This window comes from Sus scrofa, chromosome 4 (genome assembly GCF_000003025.6).
Source record: "Sus scrofa isolate TJ Tabasco breed Duroc chromosome 4, Sscrofa11.1, whole genome shotgun sequence".
In the NCBI taxonomy this organism is placed as follows: domain Eukaryota; kingdom Metazoa; phylum Chordata; class Mammalia; order Artiodactyla; family Suidae; genus Sus; species Sus scrofa.
This window is the reverse complement of record NC_010446.5, coordinates 61,104,547-61,126,492: the sequence shown is the minus strand read 5'-3', so window position 1 is coordinate 61,126,492 and position 21,946 is coordinate 61,104,547. Positions and strand designations below refer to the sequence as shown.

The following is a 21,946-nucleotide window of genomic DNA, read 5'->3' as shown; positions in this document are numbered from 1 at the left end:
TTGCAGACCTTTGAATAAAAATGGTCTAAATTTGCTTTCTTTTAGTGAGGAGCCAGAATTGAAAATCATTTCTTTCCTTTTATTCTTTGTTTGTTACTAACAAACCTAGTAAAGCTGATGGCTTTCTCCCTCCCCTTTCACAGGTTTGGGATGAAAACCTTGCAAAATCTGCAGAGGCTTGGGCAGCTACTTGCATTTGGGACCATGGACCATCTTACTTGTTGAGATTTTTGGGTCAAAATCTATCTGTCCGAACTGGAAGGTAGGAAGCAATTTCACTGATACCGTTTATCCGCACAACTTTATTGCTTATGGACTCCAAGGGTTAGTGACACTGATTTCAAGTCGTATCTACAAGTATTTATTGAGGACTTACTATGTGTCAGGCACTGATGCTTGTCCTATGACTGTTTTAGATGTCCTCAAGGATTATTTAATTTATTAAAAGAGGCTAAAAAAAACCCCCAAAAAACAGCTTTCCCTTTCATCCTTGGAACACTCTCCCTTAGCCTGTATTCTACACTTACCTCAGAGTCTTTGAAAGGATCAGACAGTATCCTATATCCTGTCTTTTCTACCTCTGAAAAATCCCTTGGCAATGGCATAAGCCATTATCGTGTGTATGCAACTTTCCCATATTTGCATATACCTGTATCTATGTTATACACGTCTACATATGTACACGTGTAGACATCTGCATATATAAGAACATGCAACTAAGGAAAAAGGTGTTCCCAGTGATAGGATCATTTTTCTATCACTGTGGAATGTCATCACCCAACATTCCAAAGACCCATTTTCTTCTGTATAAGGGAGGAAAAATCAGGTGTGCTATTATTAAAATTAAAATGATTCAAGTTTAAGGAAAACAAAATCACACTGAATCTAGTATCACAACTTCTTATATATATCTAATCCTTAATTGTGTGTAAGTTTCTGATATAAGAAATTTTTGACATGGTTAAAACAGGACAGAGGTGATGATTCCTGAAAGGTTGGCATTCTTCTTTTTGAAACAACTAGTTGCAAACTTAGATTCAGAATCACTTGGCTCCAGTCCTGGGCATTCTCATGCTTGGCTCTACTTCAAGGAAAAGAGGATTCTACTAGGTGGTAATGGTAATGGGGAGAGGGTAGGCTATTGATTTACCATGAATCATCTGCAAAAAAGAACAATTGAGTCCACCATCTATTGTGCCTGCTGTACTCTTAAGTTCTCATTGTTTCCTTGATATCTAGATATCGCTCTATTCTCCAGTTGGTCAAGCCATGGTATGATGAAGTGAAAGACTATGCCTTTCCATACCCTCAGGACTGCAACCCCAGATGTCCTATGCGATGTTTTGGCCCCATGTGCACACATTATACACAGGTCATTTAAATTGTCTTGTTCATTTTGGATTCATGCTTTTAAACAATGCTCTTAGTATTTTGGTGAACATGCATTTTCTTAGCTCTGACTTGAATAATGGTCTATCGGCTTACTTTTGCAGATGGTTTGGGCTACCTCTAATCGAATAGGATGTGCAATTCACACTTGTCAAAACATGAATGTTTGGGGAGCTGTATGGCGACGTGCAGTTTATTTGGTATGCAACTATGCCCCCAAGTAAGTACCCAGCTGGACTCTCCTTCCTGGAATCTTAATCATGCTAAATATCTTCCAGTGTAGTCCAATAGGGTTTTTTGGTTTTTTTTGTTTGTTTGTTTGCTTGTTTGTTTTTTTTGCTTTTTAGGGCCGCAACCACGTATATGAAAGTTCCCAGGCCAGGGGTTGAATCAGAGCTATAGCCGCCAGCCTACGCCACAGCCCCAGCAACGTGTATCCAAGTCGTGTCTGTGACCTACACCACAGCTCACAGCAACACCTGATTACAGACCCACTGAGAGAGGCCAGGGATCGAACCTACATCCTCATGGTTACTATGTTTCCACTGCGCCACAATGGGAATTCCCCAATAGGTATTTTTAACAGGTAAATAAGATGAGTAAGACAATGAAGGGCCTCTAATTCTCAAATCATCCGTTATTCTCATCTACCTGAAAAGTGGTGAGTGAAAAGGTTTCTTTTCACAAGGATTCTAGATTAAAATGGCAGGCAAAACAATTTGAGATTTAGAGGTGAGACCATCTTTCTCTAGACACAGTAATTGTAAAATAAACAGTGTACCTCCAGGCTTTTGATAGGTGTATAAAAGGCATCAGGATAGGATCTACTAAGGGAATTTATCAACACCGCAATAGTCTCGTCAATCAGTACTAGAATGTTGGCTTAACTTTTTCACTAGGAAAGCAAAACAAGTCCTTCTTCTTTCTTTAAGTGTAAAATTAAAATCATAGTTTACTTTTTCCATAGATGGTGAGGAAGGCATTCAAAATCAGAAGGGAAAATTTAAATGCTATGACTTCCTTTTAATGGAAGCTTGGCCATGATTTAAATGTCAGTGTAAAAAATATTCAGTAATTTCATCCTATGCCATACATAAAAAGGTGTTGTGAAAATTCATCAACGATTATAAAATATGGTCCCATTTATGAACATTTTTATGAGGATAAATAAGCATTTGTTAACATTTGATAAAATGCCTTTTTGATAACAATAACTCTTCAGATAAAATGTTCCAGTATTTATACATGAGTCTGTTCCCCTTCGGAGTAAATATTAAAATGTGCAGAGGATTTATGACACTCTTGGTGTCGTCCAAAGTAAGTCCCAAACAAAGATTTTTCTCCTGCTTTGCCAGTATGGGGAGGGAATGAGAAAATGTTTCACAAATAACTGCATTACTCATTTATATGGTAGTATGCCAGTGGCAGTGTTTTTGTAAAGCTAGAAAAATAGCGATTTTCCCGATGGTCCCCTCTTCACAAAATAGTAAGATTTGGAAAGTGGAATGTGGCTACATTATGAAAAGCATTAAAACTGTGCATTTGTTTGATTTTCCATTTTATGCTTTATATTTTCCTATTAAAACTTTATCCTTCTTTTTGACATAAATAGGCCAAGTAGTTCCCAAATAGCAAGAGAGGTTTTTATTACATTCATTTAATTATTCTGGCTTTGGCCAATGATGAGAATTTTCTAACATTATTGATGAGATGTGTGCTTGTTTTATAAGTCTAAGAGATTAAGAAGCCATGTTAGTATGCTATATTTGCTGTAATAAAGAACCATTCTTTTGAAACCTAGGCAATAAAGAAAGCTTTAAAATCCCCATAGTTGAATATGTTTTTTCCAATCCCAATACGACGTTATCGCAAGCCTAAATTTTTTTACAGGGAAGAAAATAACAGAGAAGGAAAGGGATGTGTTTGGGGTGGGGGAGAGAGAAAGGGAGAGAAAGAAAGAATGTGAGTTAATTGAATTAGATGAAATAGAATAAAAATGAAAAGGATGAATAATATATCAGTTGACTGGTTTCCTACTGAATATAATCATCCTCCATTCACGTAAAAGTTTATAACATATAATAAATTTTTCATATCATAAAATTGTATTTCTAAGTTAATATTACCAAAACCATGTACGGTATAACTTCCAAAAGGTATTAGAGTAAGTTGAAAAATATGAAATTAAAACAGCACAGGGGGAGTTCCCATCGTGGTGCAGTGGTTAATAAATCCAACTAGGAACCATGAGGTTGCGGTTCGATCCCTGCCCTTGCTCAGTGGGTTAAGGATCCGGCGTTGCCGTGAGCTGTGGTGTAGGTTGCAGACGCGGCTCGGATCTCGCATTGCTATGGCTCTGGCATAGGCCAGCGGCTACAGCTCCGATTAGACCCCTTGCCTGGGAACCTCCATATGCCGCAGGAGCGGCCCAAAAAATGGCAAAAAGACAAAAAAAAAAAAAAAAAAAAAAAAAAAAAAGCACAGGATGAAGTCCCTATGTTTTTATGGCTTTGGTAAAGATACAGAGGGAAATGAGATTATGGATATAGAATGAGAGAGATTAGGCTAAAGGAGTGAGCTGCACTCTGCTGGAATGTTTATATACAAACATGTGACATTATCAGAATTATGCTTGAGGAAGCTTCTCTGGAAGGCAGACTATAGAACAAGCTAAATAGATGTGTATAGTCTTGGGATCTCATTTCATTTTATAATGGGAATAATCAGCATGTTTTTCATTTTATACATAAATTTTCCATTATACATAAAAGTGTAAGTTTTCAACAAACAAAACAAGAGGCTATTTTCATGCCTTGTAAATACACTTTATGAGTCACCTGTTTGGTCTTAGTTTGATCTTAAAGATGAGACCCATCTGTCTTATATTTTAGACTTCACCTACTTCTGTCTTATCTTCAACCCTGACTTTTACTATCGACAACCAAATTTTCAACCATTCAATTTCCTTCACATTGCTGGCTATAGTGTTATTTCCTAGTACTGTAGTTACTAACCACCATTTATTACCTCCTCCTTCAGAGTTAGAAGAGCTTAATAACAGTAAGTTACCGTGGGTGTTCTTAGCCACCCTAAATGGTGAATTTTGTATATAATTATAATGATGATCATTATTACAGCTGAAGAAAAATATTGGCAACACATAATAATTCTGTCAAATGGTGTTCAGTATTTTTTAAAAACTAACAGCATTACTAAAACCGTAACTGTGAGCTTGCATATGGGAAAATGTTTTGGAATCACCTTTAAAGGCTGCTTCTACAAGCCATTATTCTCTTATTGAGTTTTCCATGTCTCATTTTATGAATACTGAGAATTTAAACTATTTTTCAAATTTAGAATGAAATCTTTTGAATATTTAAAACCTATTTTTGTTCTTATGACAACTTCTTGCTCATTTCATCATTTCTAATCTTCCAGAATTATATATACACAAATATTTGTTTATATATATTACTACCGTTTTTCATTTTTAAAGTTTTATTGATGTAGAGTTGATTTACAATGTTGTGATGACTTCTACTGCACAACAAAGTGATTCAGTTATACATGTACACAATCCATTCTTTTTCAGATTTTTTTTCCCATATAGATTATCATAGATATTGTGCAGCGTTCTCTGTGTTATACAGCAGGTCCCCAGTAGCCACTTATTCCATATACCACAGTGTACATATGCCAATCCCAGATCCCCAGTCCATCCCTTGCCCCAACCCTCCCCCTTTGTTAACCAAATGTTTGTTTTCAAAATCTGTGTCTATTTCTGTTCTGAAAATAAGCTCTTTTGTATCTCTTTTTTAGATTCCACATATAAGTGACATCATCATATGATCCTTGTCTTTCACTGACCAACTTCACTTAGTTTGAGAAAATCTGGGTCCATCCATGTATTTGCAAACGGCATTATTTCATTCTTTTTATGGCTGAGTAATAGTCCATTGTATATATATATGCCATAGAAATCTATTGCATTTCTATATGCCAGCAATGAAAGATCAGAAAGAGAAAGTAGGGAAACAGTCCCATTTGCCACTACAGCAAAAAGAATAAAACACCTAGGAATAAACCTACCTAAAGAGATTAAAGGCCCATGCTCTGAAAACTATAAGATGCTAATGAAAGAAATCAAAGATGACACAAATCCATCTCTTGGATTGGAAGAATCAATATTGTCAAAAGGACTGTACTATCCAAGGCAATCTACAGAGTCAATATAATCCTTTTCAAATTACCAATAGCATTTTCACAGAACTAGAACAAAAATTTTTTTAATTTTTAAACACAAAAGATCCCAAATAGCTAAAGCCATGCTGAGAAAGAAAAATGAAGCTGGAGGAATCAGGCTCCCTGACCTCAGACTATATTGCAAAGCTACTGTCATCAAAACAATATATATATATATATATATATTACTATCTTTATAATAACATTAGAATGAGTTTTTTAACAAGGAAGTTTAAGTGGACACAGCCTACTTGCTCTAGAAGGCTACTGTAGGAAGGTGTGGATGTGGTGGGTGGATAGAGCGTCAAGCCTGCTCTCAGATGACTAATAATGTCACCATCCACTGTGGCGCCTTATTTCTCACCTGTAAATTAACATATTATTAACTTAGAAAGAAAATATTTTTAAGTAAGGTATATGGGATAAACTACTGTAGAAATAAGACATGGATATAACATTCAGTGCTTTTTGAAAATGACAAACTTTTAGAAATATCCTCACATGCCAAAACATGTGATCATGTGCTAAAGGACACTCAGATTTTTTAAATGGGCAAGTAGCACTAATGCTAACTTCTTCTTTCTCTCTAGGGGCAACTGGATTGGAGAAGCACCATATAAAGTTGGGGTACCATGTTCAGCCTGCCCTCCAAGTTATGGGGGCTCTTGTACTGATAATCTTTGTTTTCCAGGAGTAACGTCAAACTACCTATACTGGTTTAAATAAGCTTATCTTTTCCTCCAGGAAATATAATGGTTTCTGGGAATCATAGGCATGTATATATATTGAGTTTTGCACATACTATACATATTTTATCATAATCTTGTTTTCCTTTTATTATCATTGTATAAATTAGTGTTTGTCTAGTGTGTTTGTTTAATCCTTTGAGGTAATCAGAATATCTGTTTCTATTTTCTGACCTCTAAGCATAAATTAAAATATTGTACGTAGGATTGACATCGTTGATGCATCCCATTCCAAAACTTGTTTTCCAAAGGAATTATGATATGGCCCTAAAGAATAAAATAGATATTTGGCCTATAATACATGTGTGTATATATACACGCATAGATGATGTAATACACAGATAATAATATGAATCTATAGTTAACTTGAGGAAAAATTTTTTAAATCCTATTCTAAAATATACATGAGGTTGTGGGACATCTTCAGCACCCATTTCTGTAATGCCAAAAACTGATAATTTGTGAAAGAACCCTCGGTGATATCTGGATACAATATCTTAATTAAGCAATCACAGATTTCATCCTAGAGATATATTATTTGGGCTCACCAAAAGATATACTTGACTTATGTAAGGTTCAAATCATGCCTTTTGTTTATTCTCTTTTATTGAATCAGTAATCCTGTGTGGCATGGTCATGATGGGCAAGGCACAATGCTAATTATGTTTGGATAATGCAAAGATAATAAGATATGATCCCTGCCTTCAAGAAGCTCACAAAAAATATTCAGAAATTCAGACTAATTATCTTGGTATAAAATTATTTTTTTAACAAATTGGTTTTTCTTGTGATTTTGAGAAAGTTACTGCAACAGTTTACAGGTAGGTGGGAAAGGTGATATGCTGTGTAATATGTCAAGCATCTGATTAGCATGAAAATGTAGCTGGAGTGCTTGGAACTAAATGAGGCAGGGACGAATTAACAACTGACCAGGAATTGGTGGGTGAGAGTAAATAGGTGATTTTGGAAGGTGAAAAGTTAAACCCATGCAAATTGGTGAGGCCCAAGAAAAGTGAGATTCGGGTTACAGAGATAAAAAGTCCCAGAAAAAGGGTTACACCCCCCCCCCACACACACACACACATGGAGAGCTTCAGAAGGACATATCCTGAAGGTCTAGTATACCTTGAGGCCTGTCAGCAGGTGCAGAATGCCAGAAAGAAACATTGGAGGTGCCAAGGACACCTCCGACTCTCCATGGTTTTGCTTGTCCTTATTTGGTGCAAATCAACCCAATCATCATAGTCTTTAAACATCGTGTTAAAGATCCCATGTGCACATCATAGACAGTTATGATTTTGTTAAAGGGGCCTTCTGATGATATTCTAAAGGCTAATTACCAAATTTTACTTGTCTATCTAAACAGAATAATTTTCAATTCTCCATTAAGTTTGGTGGATGTCAAAGTTACTATGAAAATTTCAGTCATGTGATTTTTGGGAAAGCTTATTTCCAATCAGAGAATCACTTGCAGTGAGAATTCAACCTTTGGGTCAAGACACGAACACATTACATTTCAAGTGTGTGTGCTGGGGGGCTGGGTTCAGGCTATGTAATGCTTCAATAGAATTACGGAATAAGTAGACATGGTTGTTCCAGAGTACAAATAACAGAAGGAGGCTACTTGTTTAAAATTGCCTACACATTTGCAGTTTCTTAGGGTAGATGAAAGATGACAGATAATTAAATCCAAAGAGGAAACATCCACCATCTGGAGTTTAGGTTTACATGATGACAATTGGTCTGATTTCTTTCATGCACTGAATCTGATCAAGTGTTTTCATATCATACTACTTTGCTTTTGTGGGAACACATACAGACTTTATTTAAAATGGGTATTTTCTGAGACTAAAGTGAAGAACGGAAATAATTGTAAGAGTCAGGCCCCAATCCAACTTTAACTAGGCAATTGGAAAGAAAGCTCATTAGTGAGAAATTAATTTATCCAGAAAGTATTTTCATCCTTGATTTTGCTAAACTAGTTCAATAAAAGAAGCAAAAGTACCATTAAGCCCAAAAAGGCTATTAGCAATTCCAGTTCTGTTGCTGGTTTACTTGCATGGCTTGGTTTCTTAGTACTCAAAAAGAATAATGATATTTGCCACATGTTTCACAGAGGTTCATGGGAAAGTAAAATTACCATAGTAATAGGAGTTTATGAATAGTAACATTATCGTTAATATTGTGAAACATTTGTTTGAGACAAAAAATAGGTCTTTCATGAGCTCCTCTTTGGCAGAATTCTGTCTTATCTTTGTATTTATCCCAGCTTCTTACATAGTGGCTGTAATGTAATAAATGCTTATATGAACAAGTTTTTAGAATTAACTAGAAAATTCAGAATTGCAAGAATTTAGAGGAATCCCACCTTTCCATGTTCTGTTAAGACTAAAAGGTCTTAGGTACAAAACTTTGAAAGCATCAACAATCCAGATAACTCATCAAACATCAGATTAAGACTAGGGTCCACACACTCATAATTTCTACTCCACAATCCTTTCCAAATCACAGCTAGAACTGTAGTTTATTTGTAACTTAACAACTCAGCTGAAAATATAACGGGTATATTTGTTATTCTATCTGTACTTTTGAAAGTCAGTAATATAAAGTAGCCATGTGAAATGTTTTATTTTCCAGGCTAAAGCAAATGAAAGTTTGCTAATGTCAACAAAGCATGTCATATTTTTTTCACAGCATGCAACAATGGTGCTAGGATAGCTATTTCTCACTGTAATTCCCAGAGACAGAAGGGGTCTGGGCATAAGCTATTTCATAAGAGCAGCTTTAAATAGTCAGTACTGAGGTTTTCTATTTCAAACAGTTTCATTGAAAAGAAATAGTAATTGGCATATATATTCTAAAACATTGATTTTTATCTTTGGCACAGTTTTTCATATCATCCTTTATTCAGTAGAAAAGTAAAAACTTTCTGTCACAGTATAGATTTTTTTTTTTTTTTTTTTGCTTCCATGTCATCAAAAGACTGGAAAAATAACAATCTTTGCTGTTAAACTGATACAGAAGTGTATCTGAGTTGTGTAGACACAGTCTTAACACTCCTGGTTATGATAGATAGGCTTGCTTTAAAATGTGGCAGAAATGTTTTTTATTATTATCATATTTTTTTTGTTTTTGTTTTGTTTTTTCTGTTCAGTTGTCCAAGCAGCATCACTTTTCTGGTCCATTAGGGCTTCCTTAACAAATTAAATTGGGCAGTGCTGTGGTGTTTATTTGAAAACTTCGTGGAAATATTCATTTGAAAGCTCCATGCAGCTTTAGCACAGAGTTGACCAAACAGTAGAGAAACTTCAATACAATTTACTGAGAATATGTGAATTGAAGCAATATATATATTTTTCCCATTAATAAATGCTTGTGTTAAGTCAACTTATAACATCCACATAAGTAAATCTAAAACAGATTTAGGCCAGTTTTAAATGTTTTGTGTTCATACTCTGCTTATTAAATGAATGCATAAGCTAAACAGATACATCAAATATGTCTGAAAAGTCATGCTTAAACTAGGACCTGTGTTCTCCCCCTTGTATAACACCATTCCCTATGTTACACAGTAGCATAGGACACAAATCTTGACTTGGATAGAAGCCTTTTCCTACAGAAGTGTTTAGGGAGAGTAAAGTTAGATTTCTATCAATGTCTAATATTATCTTTGTTATTATATGTATTTTTGTATTGTCATTACATGTGTGAGGGAAGACATATTTAAACACATGCATAATGATTTTTAAAGTTTATGTCATAGTCTAACATTGACTTATGAGAGGTGAAGCAAAAATTTAGAAACTTTAACAATTCACATGGTGCTGAAAAATGCATTACAACTGTCATATACTTGCTACAATTTTGAAGTTTCTTTGCAATTAAAGTTTATATTAAGTGTAAACTGTAAGTATCTATTCTGGTGCTAAATATGTGGTGCTAAATGAATTGTTAATTTTAGTAGCTTAGGAACTCTCCTTTTATTCTTTGTTAAAAATCCCTGATTTAGAAATACTAATGAAGTCTTGTTAAATTAATCTTAACTGACATAAGCCAGTAAACTCTATTTTTTATACAATAGTCCAGCTTTATTTAGGTTTTACCAAATGCAAACATATTTCTTAGAAGTTATCGATTTTTTTTAAAGGTATTTTTATCTTGGCAATGTCAAATTCAACTATCACCTAAAGGTTAGCGTTAACACCCACACCAACCATGCTGCAGGCACTGGCGCCCTCTGGTGGTTATAAAAACAAATTCTTGATGGCTACTTGACCTGCAACAAAACCATTTCTTAGAGTCAATAAAAATTTTAGTTGCATAATATTAGAATTCTTGGATACTCACTAAATCTGATAGCATTAAAAATATTTGAATATATTTACATAATTTTATAAGGGGATAAGAGATGATGTATCTTGACATCCACTTTCCTAAATAATGTTAAAAAATGATACTCCAGTTCTAAGGTGCTTATTAAAGTGTTCTTTTTTTGAACTACATATTTATATATTTTTCATTTTGTTTACATCATTAATACAATAAGAATTAAAATTATCAAACAGAAAATTATAAGTGTGTCTCACCTTCAGAAGTGATAATTTATTTTTATACATTAAAATAATTACATGTATCAAAAAATTATCTATTTCCACTTGATCTATAATTTGATAATCCTCTTTGGTCATACTATTGAGCTAATAATAACATTTTATTATGCCATTAAAAAGTCCTTCTAAACTTAAGAATGTGCATAAAAACTGAGAATTACATCTTCTGTAATTAATGAAGGCAACATTTTTAAGTAAACTTTCACTTGAGTTGTGCAATTGACTAAGTGTGATGATCTGTTTTGACAAAGATATTTCTTAAACTGTGTCTGCATGACCAAATGGTATACACTTTGAAGCAGTTTTCCAAATTAGTGTTTTCAAATTTATTTTAAAACAACAGAACCCTTTGTATGACTTCAATCACATACAAAGCTCTAAAATATGATACCCGTAAAATGGACCTACTTATTCCCCAAACTTTCCTCGGTGCCTTGGAAGTTTCTTCTGAGAGCCCTAGGATTATATTAAATCATTAGAAAAAACTGATCTAAATCATCTAGTGTTCCCCATTTTCTCTAAAATAACCAGCTAATTAAAGACAAAAAAAGTTAAACTCTAAAAGTATTTCAGTTGTTATCTTAAACACCCATTTCACTTTGCATGTGTTAGAATCCTCTTAGTTTGATGGAGCATTAAATACTGACTTTGGTGCTTGGTTATAGATTACAGTATCTTGTGTTTTGTTATTTGACAGACAGAATTTTGGTACCATAATATTCTGACAATTAGAGATAATTGTGATGCACATATGAAAATAATGTTTAAAAATATGTTTCAAATATGTACATAATCCTAAAACAGACTGTATCATTTTAATTTTTAAAAATATTAATTTGATATTCTTATTCATTACCTGTGGGAGTAAAAGTGCCTTTGATGTTGTGATATAATGTCATGAATGTGTACATACAAAAAACCTGTGTAAACCTCTGTCTTTATAAAGCATAACAAGTGTAGCTTTCTGAGCTCTGCTACATTGTTTTCTCTTTCAATAAAAAGTTATAATTAATTGATTTGTTTTTAAAGTTTAATTAACAACATGAATCTAATTGTTTTCCTGTTTTTGATAATTCTATGATAAAATCTGAACTAGATGTCATGATAGTTTTGATAAGAAATGAACTACTTTTCCAAAGTGGCAATGATTATGTCTTTAGTGCCTGACTGAAATACATCAAAACATCTGTTTTTCTTTTTTTCTCTTTCTTTCCTTTCCTGCCTCCTTCCTTCTTCCGTCATTTTTCTATTTAATTCTGAAAAACATTGTGAAGTACCAATATCAAAGACATTTACATAGAGATAGAGGAAAAGAACATTGTATCAAGAAGTTCCAACTGAGGAAAATTATAGCAGGGGGACATAAATATTTACATGCTTCCTCATATTGAGGGCATGAAGAGAAACCATAGGCATTTCTGGGGGAGAAGCACCACCTCCAATCACTAGTTGGACCAAGGCTGGGGGTTTACCGGGTGGCTCTGCCTTACAGAGGGTAATTCCTCTCTCTCCAGTGAGACAGTATGGCTCCAGGCCAGTTTGCTGAGAAGGACTCAACTCTAGGAATGTATTTAAACTTCTCCTTACCATATTTTACTCAAGACAAGAAAGCCTCATGAACTTCAGACTTTTCAGAATATCTCACAGAACTCTGTAGCTCGCTTTCAGCTTCCCTTTCTCTCAGTAGTCTTCCGTTTTCACTTCACTTCCTCCTCTTTTATGCCTCCAGTTTCTCATCCAAATGTTTGGAAAGCTCCATCTATCTCTGCAGGAGTGGGGCTCCATTCATTGATATGTGTAAATGTTTGTGTGTGTATGTTGCATGTTATAGACCCCTCAGACTAGGCCTGATGGATGCAAAAGGAATCGTGTCCCTCAAGTCTTACATACTTGTCACAGTGAAGAAATAGGGGGTATTGTGGGTGCCTGATTCCATTGTCTCCCTCAACAGTAAGAGCTGTGGCCAACCATCCTATGAGAAGCAGGCACACCCTTACAAGATGAACATCAGCTTTTCCAGAAACAGCTGACTACGTTCTTGGGACCAAAGCCTATTCCCACTGTCAGTGATTCTGACCCAGTTCTTCCTGAGACAAGAATCTTGGCATGGTGGTGCCAGGGGCACCGACTTATTCCTAAGCTGTGTTTGTACCATTGCACCAACTCTGCAGGAGTGACTAGTTCCGTCCTGACAAATTGGAGAGATGGCACCAACACAAGTTGAATCTCTGTGGCTTCAGTTTTCTCCCCTGATGAATGAGGAGTAAGGTCTTGGCATGTTACCTATATTGCTAACCTACTGATCAAAGTCAATGTACCCACTTATCAAGGGGCATATGAGATTACCAAACTTGAGTATAGACAGCAGTCTGTTCTGAGTTTCCACATGATAAACTGCACAATGTCCTTAATTATCATTTCAAAAATGATTTTTCTAACATAAAAAGTGAATTCTAAAAAATTAAATGGTATGTGAAAAATTTTATAAGCCTTAGAATCTGCCATTTTCTCGGAAAATTTACATGCATTTACCCTTTGACCCATCAAATCCTCTTCCACAAATCCATTTCAGAGATACACTACCAATATGTGAAATGACATGTATACAACATTAATCACTATAAAATTATTTGTTCTAGTAAAAGCCAAGACACAATTCAAAAGTCCATCAGAAGGGGACTGGCTAAATGAGATGTCTACACAAGAGAAGAGTATGTAATTTAAAATGGAATGAGAAAAATCTCTGTAAACTGGTACAGTGGTCTCCCAGGATATGAGTACAAGTGAAAAGAATGGTATATACAAGTGTAGCTAGTATGCTACTCTTGTAAGAAAGGCTAGGGGAAAAATACATATATAACGCAGGAAATAAAAGATATTTGTTTTTATTTGTAAAAAGAAAAGTGGAATGGTAAATTTAAAAAACAATGAAATTGTTACTTCAAGGAATAAGAAGGAAACCATATGGAAGGGACAAAAATATTTCAAATGATTTTGAAATTCAGTATTTTGAGGGCATATCTTTAATGGAGTGTATTGCAAACACAGGGCTTCAAAGAAATATAAAACTTTATTCAGCAGCCTGATGATAAAAGCATAAGTGGGAGAAGGAGGAGCAAGAATAATGTAAATAAGAAACCTGGCTGCTCTTTTTAATTGACTAATTATTGCTATACAGGCACTTCATTTTTATTGCCTTATTTTGTTCAAAAGCCATAAATACTAATACAATCTTACAATGTAATACAAGGGCTGGCCATTGGCAATTGCTGAGATTAATAATGTAGCCCATGGTTAACTCATAAAATTATACAAATTTAGATTTGGATGAGGTTTTAGAAATTTATGACATTTTCCCAGATTTATTCCAAAGATGCCAGCCAATATAATTACTTCATTGATATGTTTTACTTTGTGAAAATCTTTATGTAGATCTATTTATATGAATACTGTTGACTGTTAAAAATATGAGTCAAATTTATGATCTATCCCTTCTCAAGTGAATAATAATAGTTAATAAAAAATAATCAGGATGATAAACAAAACTGATAAGGCTTTAGCCAGACTCAACAAGAAAAAAAGAGAAGGCATAAATAAATGAAATCAGAAATGAAAATAGCGATATCCCACTGACAACACAGAAATACAAAGGATCATAAGAGATTACTACAAAAAATTACACACTAAAAAAATGGACAACCTGGAAGACTTGTACAAATTCCTAGAAATGTACAATAGCTCAAGACTGAACCAGAAAGAAACAGAAACTATGAAGAGGCCAATTATAAATCCTGAAATCGAATCAGTAATTTTAAAACTTCCAATAAACAAAAGTCCAGGACCAGATGTCTTTACAGGTGAATTTTAACAAATATTTAGAGAAGAGTTAACACCTATTCTACACAATTCCAAAATTTGCATAAGAAGGAATGCTTTCATTTGATAAAGCCAGCATCACCTGATACCAAAACCAGACAAAGATATCACAAAAAAAGAAAACTACAAGCCTCTATCACTGGTGAACATAGATGCAAAAATTCTCAATAAAATATTAACAACTCAAATCCAATAATATATCAAAAGGGTCAGATGTCATGATCAAGTGGACTATATTCCAGGGGTACAAGAATGGATCAATACCTGTAAATCAACCAATGTGATAGACCATATTAACAAATTTAAGATTGAAAATCACATGACCATCTCAATAGACGCAGAGAAAGCTTTTGACAAAATTCAACATCCATTTATAACAAAACCTCTCAACAAAGTGTGTATAGAGGGGACATACCTCAACATAATAAAGGCTATATATGACAAGCCCACAGATAACATTATATACAGTGGTGAAAAGCTAAAAGCATTTCCTCCAAGTTTGTGAAGAAGACAAACATGATCATCCTTTCCACTTTTATTCAGCATACTATTGGAAGTCATAGCCACAGAAATCACACAAGAAAAAAATAAAAGGAATTCAAATTGAAAAGGAAGAAGTAAAACTGTTGTTGTTTGCAGATGACATGATCCTATATATATATAAAATCCTAAAAAACACCAACAAAAAACTACTAGAACTCATCAGTGAATTGGTAAAATTTTAGGATACAAAATTAATGTACATGAATTTGTCGCATTTCTATACACTGATAACAAACTATTAAAAAGAGAAACTAAGAGAACAACCAGATTTATAATTGCATCAAAAAGAATAAAATACTGTGGAATAAATCCAACTAAGCGACTAAAAGACTTTATTTGAAAATTATAAAATATCAATGAAAGAAACTGAAGACAGCACAGTTGGAAAGATATATTACACTCATGGCTTCAAAGAATAATTTTGTAAAAATGATCATACTACCCAAGGCAGTCTACAGATTCAATGGAACACCTATCAAAACACCCCTATCAATGACATTTTTCACAGAACTAGGACAAATAATTCTAAAATTTGTATGGAAATCTATCAGAGTTCCTGTCGTGGCTCAGGGGGAATGAATCTGACTAGCACCTATGAACAGCAGGTTCGATCCCTGGCCTCACTCAGGGTGAAGGATCCAGCATTGCAGTGGGCTGTGGTGTAGGTCACAGACATGGCTTGGACCTGGCGTTGCTGTGGCTCTGGTATAGGCCGGCAACTACAGCTCCGATTAGACCCCTAGCCTGGGAACCTCCATATGCTGTGGATGAGGCCCTAGAAAAGGAAAAAAGACCAAAAAATAAAAATTAAAAAAAATAAAATTGCATCAAAAGAATAAAATACTTAGGAATAAACCTGACCAAGGAGGTGAAAGACTTTGCTGAGGACTACAAAACAGTAATAAAGGAAATTGAAGATGATTCAAAGAAATGAAAGATATCCCAAGCAATCTACAGACTTAGTGTGATCCCTATAAAATTACTCATGATATGTTTCGTAGAAAAATACTCAATATTCTGTAATAACCTACATGGGAAAAGAGAATGGGTATAGGCATATGTATAGCTGATTCACTTTGCTGTATGCCTGAAAATAATACAACTTTATAAGTCAACTATACTTCAATAATTTTTTTTTTTGTCTTTTTAGAGCCGCACCCATGGCATATGGAGTTTCCCAGGCTAGGGGTTGAATTGGAACTGTAGCAGCCAGTCTACACCACAGCCACAGCAAGGCCAGATCTGAGTCATGCCTGTGACCTACACCACAGCTCACAACAACAGTGGATCCTTAAACCACTGAGCGAGGCCCAGGATTGAACCTGTATCCTCATGGAAACTAGTAAGATTCGTTTCCACTGAGCCATGACGGGAACTCCCAATAAATTTTTTTTTAATTAAAGAAAAAAACTCCCAGGAGGAACATTGGCAAAACATTTTCTGACATAAATCATACCAGTGTTTCTTAGGTCAGTCTCCAAAGACAACAGATATAAAAGCAAAAATAAACAAATGAGACCTAATTAAGTAACAAGCTTTTGTACAGCAAAGGAAATCATAAACAAAAATGAAAAAAACCTACAGACTAGGAGAAAATATTTTCAAATTATGTGAACAACAGAGCTTATCTCCAAAATATACAAACAGCTCATACAACTCAATGACAACAACAACAACAACAACAAAAATAGGCAGAAGACCTAGGATATTTCTCCAAAGAAGACAGACAGATGGCCAAGAGGCTGATAGAAAGATGCCCAACATTGCTACTTATTAGAGAAACGAAAACAAAAACTACAATGAGGTGCCACCTCACACCAGTCAGAATGCCCATCATCAAAAAGTCTACAAACAACAAATGGTGGAGAGGGTATGGAGAAAAGGGAACCCTCCTACACTGTTAGTGGGACTGTAAGTTGGTGCAGCTGCTATGGAAAACAGTACGGAATTCCTCAAAAAAAAAAAAACTACATATAGAGCTGTCATATGATCTAGCATTCCCATGCCTGAGCATAAATGTGGACAAAGCTATAATTCAAAATGATTCATGCACCCATATCTTCAGAGTACCACTATTTACATTAGCCAAGACATGGAAACAACCTAAATGTCTATTGACAGATGAATGGATAATGATATGGGGTGTGTGGGTGTGTGGGTGGGTGTGTGTGTGTGTGTGTGTGTGTGTGTGTGGGTGTGTGTGTGTGTGTGTAAGTGAATACTACTTAGCCATAAAAAATGAAATCATGCTATTTGCAGCAACATGTATGGACCCAGAGATTATCATACTAAGTAAGTCAGAAAGAGAAAGAAAATACCATATGATATCACTTACATGTAGAATCTGAAATATGACACAAAGGAACTTATCTACAAAACAGAAATAGACTCACAGACATAGAGAGAATTGTGGTTGTCCAGGAGGAGGGGCTAGGGGAGGGATGGATTGGGAATTTAGGATTAGCAGATGCAAACGATTATACATATAATGGGTAAAAAACAAGGTCCTACTATATAGCACAGGGAACTATATTCAATATCCTGTGATAAACCATAATGGAAAAGAATATAAAAAAAGAATATATATACATTCTTTTATATAAAATATATGCATAACAGAACCACTGCTGTAGAGCAGATGCAAACACAGCATTGTAAATCAACTATACTGCAACAGTTAAGGAAACATGATTTTCTAGCAGTGTTTCTCAATAGGGATAATACTGACATTCTCAATAGGAAAATATTTTATTGTGAGGGAATGTCCCATGCCACAAAAGGGACATCCATAGATCCTCAGAACACTAAATGCCTATGGAACCTTCTCCAGTTTCCACAAATTGTGACAACCATAACTACTTGTATACATACTTAAGTGCCTTCTTGGAGAAGGAGGGGTGCACTAAATACCCTTGATTAAGAACCATTGATAGACATTCACGAATGAACTATCCAAACCAAATTGTCTGGTTAATGCATTAAACTCCTCTGTGAGTTCCTCATTCTTATATTTTGTTTTAAATATGCACAGTCGCTCTTTTTTTTTATGGCATTTTTTTATTTCTAACTATGTGTCAGACTCTCTTCAAGGTTTTGAAGCAATGCAGTGGACAAGACATAACAAAAGCCATGCCTCATAGTATTTTCATTCTGGAGGGGAGGAGGTCAACAATGAACAAATATGAAGACGTGGAATGTTATCAGAGGTCAGTAAGTGCTATTGAGGAAAAATCAGGCAGAATGAGACATGGGGAATGCGCAACAGAGGGTTCACAGTTTTACCTAAGGGGTCAGAAAAGGCCTAAGCATGGTAACATTTCAGCAAAGATAGGAAGGATTTGAAGGAGATAGCCATATGGAATCTAACCCTAGACACATTCCCTGTGAACCTCTGGGGGGACAGTTTCCAGGCAGAGGAAGAAGGGAGGGCAAAAGCCTGCTGTGTCCACAGACTTGCAGCAGAAGGAAGAAATAAACAGTGTTGGAATGAGGTCACAGAGGTCTCAGAATTCCAGGCTGTGTGGAGCAGACCATTGTAAGGGCTTTGGCTTTTATTCTGAATGAAACGGAATGTTACTGAGAGTTTTGAGTAGAAAAGTGTCACAATCCAACACATTCAGAAGGATCTGTCTGACCACTAAGTTCAAATGGGCTTTAGAGAGTCATGGAGGCCACCTTCATTAAGACCCTGCTCTGCCAATCATCCTTTCTTTTTCTTGCATTTTCACTCTCGTTCTCTTCTTCCAAGCCCAGAATAGCACAACAAGTAGCTATTGTCTCATCTGCTTTTTAGTCCTTTGAGACTCAGATCCACGAGTGCATCATCTATATTCACTGACTTCAGATTCTGGTCACCCACTTAATCTTTGGTATCTTTCAATTCATTTACTCCACAAATATTTATCGAGTCCATTTTACATGTCAGGTACTACTCAAGGTTAAAATCAAAGTACCTGCCCACCAGAAGCTTACTTCTCGGTGGCAAGGGGAAAAATAAGCAAGCCAATAAATACATAATAAAAAGGCAGGTGGAGATAATTGTTATGAGGAAATATAAACAGGGGAAGGAGAGAGAGAATGAAGATTATTTTAGATGATGGTGGTCAGAAAGGGCCTCACTAAGGAGGTGAAATGTATACAAATACCTTAATGATGTTTGTTCTTCATCAGGTGAAACTGCCTGGGGAAGATTTCTGTGATCTAGTTATTAAAAACAACTACCACTTATTTTCTTCCATCCTTCTGTTGCATCCAAGGCAGTAATTCATCCCATTTTTCACACTCTTCTTGGGTTCTAGTCTCTGGTTGGCTTCTATTATTCCTGAGAGTTTGAGTGGTCCAGTTGAGAAATGATGACATTCTTAACTGCAATTGTAAAATTAAATTTATTATGAAATCAGTCTTTCTGAGGCCAGCTTTGACATATATCTTCCCTGTTCAAAAAATTTCTGGAGTTCTCTTCGTGGCTCAGTGGAAACAAATCTGACTAGCATTCATGAGGACACAGGTTCAATCTCTGGCCTCACTTAGTGGGTTAAGGATCCAGCGTTGCTGTGAGCGGTGGTGTAAACCATAGATGTGGCTTGGATCTGGCATTACTATGGATGTGGCATAGGCTGGTGGCCTGGGAACCTCCATACGCCGCAGGCAAGGTCCTAAAAAGACAAAAAAAAAAAAAAAATCCTTTACTTCTTATCCCCTTCGAATAAATGCAAATGACCTTTCCTTACACTTAACTTCCCCTTTGATGAGGAGAGAGCTTATATTTATATATATTTTTTCCTGCTATGCTTCACATACCTTTTCTACAGACAATGAGAACCACATGGCATCACTCATACCCTAATCTACACACCCAACATCTTTGTCTGATCTTAAGTGGTTTACATTGTGACAATGTGTGTGCGTGTCCTCTGTATCACAAAGGCTTCTCCCACCTCATTTAATTTAATTTCACCTCATTTGGAAGTCTGCGGTTTTCCCCAATTAAATCCTTGTTTTCTTTCCTTTGAGCACCCATAGCACATGGTCTTTATCTCTATTGTTGCATTTACTGCCTATTCTCCCTTATTGCATATTTATAAAAGTTTCAAAGACCTTTTTTATTCTACTATATGGTCTGTGCTAGCATCACCTTTGTATTCACCACTGAAATAATCAATGTGTTTATGCAAGACTGTGGTCAAGCTGCCATATTATTTCTGCTATGGTCACCTATCTGCAGGTACAAGAGTGACCAACAGATGCCACTCTCGTAACTATCTGTAGCAGCATACTTGTGCTGAAAACTCAACAGGACCTTAGAAGAATTATATCATTTGAACATTTAATACTTGGTTTGCATTACTTATATCAAAAATGGAAGCAACAGTCATCGCATGTTTACCAAATCTATCCAGAGACTATGTGGATGATTTTACGTTTCTCAAACTTTGACAAAGTAGTGCTATTCATTCTAGAGGGGACAGCCAAGTAAGCGGTGATTTTTTTAAAGATATTTCAGAATAAAGCTGAAGAGAAAAATTGTAAGAGTTTGACTAATTGACAGAAAGTTGTAAATATTAAAAAAGGGTTCAATGCCATACTTTACGTTTAATTAATAGGCTGCACCTGCTGCATACAGAAGTTCCCAGGCTAGGGGTCGAATCAGAGCTGCAGCTACAGCTGCCGGCCATGACAGAAAAGTAAAAAGTAAACAGCATGACAGAAAGTAAACAGCTGGATGTTAGTTTAAAATCTGAGCCGTGCCTGTGACCTACACTGCAGCTCATAGCAACGCCAAATCCTTAACCCACTGAGTGAGGCCAGGGATCAAATGGGAACTCCTCATTGGGAACTCCTAATTAAATGTATTTTTTTTAATTATTTTTTCTTAATGTATTTTTAAAACTGAATCAACTATAGGTGATTTGTAGTTAGTAAAAATTTAGAAATAAATTGTAAATAAATTACAATGTAAGAGTTGATCCTCAAATAAATTTAATGATTTTTGGCAAAATATAATTTTATGATTTACATAATTAGTTCTTAATTAGCTCTGGTGTTTAAATACCATTTAGGGCATTTTATTTCATTTTATTAATTAATTTATTTATTTGTTTATTTATTTTGTCTTTTTCTTGAGCCACTCCCACAGCATATGGAGGTTCCCAGGCTAGGGGTCCAATCGGCCTATGCCAGAGCCACAGCAACACAGGATCCGAGCCACATCTACAGCCCACACCACAGCTCATGGTAACGCTGGATCCTTAAACCACTGAGCAAGGCTAGGGATCGAACCTGCAACCTCATGGTTCCTAGTCGGATTTGTTAACCACTGTGCCACAACAGGGACTCCCATTTAGGGCATTTTAAAGCACTATCCTATTTTCTAGGTTTTTAAATATTTAAACAAGAAAAATATATAAACAGAAGTGTTCTAATAAAAACATAATGCTATATTAAAATCATTTTATTAGTAATGATTAACATAACAAAATCATTTTTATATATTTCACACATATACACATTTGTAAATACTGAAAGAAAAGTGTCCGTATT

The 21,946-nt window shown here is 35.3% G+C and overlaps 1 protein-coding gene across 1 annotated transcript in view; it reads left to right on the top strand.

The window, feature by feature from the left end:
• PI15 (peptidase inhibitor 15) overlaps positions 1-12,003 on the top strand; it is a 28,380-nt gene extending 16,377 nt beyond the window's left edge. Inside the window, exons 3-6 of the mRNA XM_001926809.5 lie at positions 144-262; positions 1,240-1,372; positions 1,494-1,609; positions 6,222-12,003. Coding sequence (XP_001926844.1) covers positions 144-262; positions 1,240-1,372; positions 1,494-1,609; positions 6,222-6,357 — 504 coding nt within the window. The 3' untranslated portion in view covers positions 6,358-12,003. The remainder of the gene's footprint in view (positions 1-143; positions 263-1,239; positions 1,373-1,493; positions 1,610-6,221) is intronic.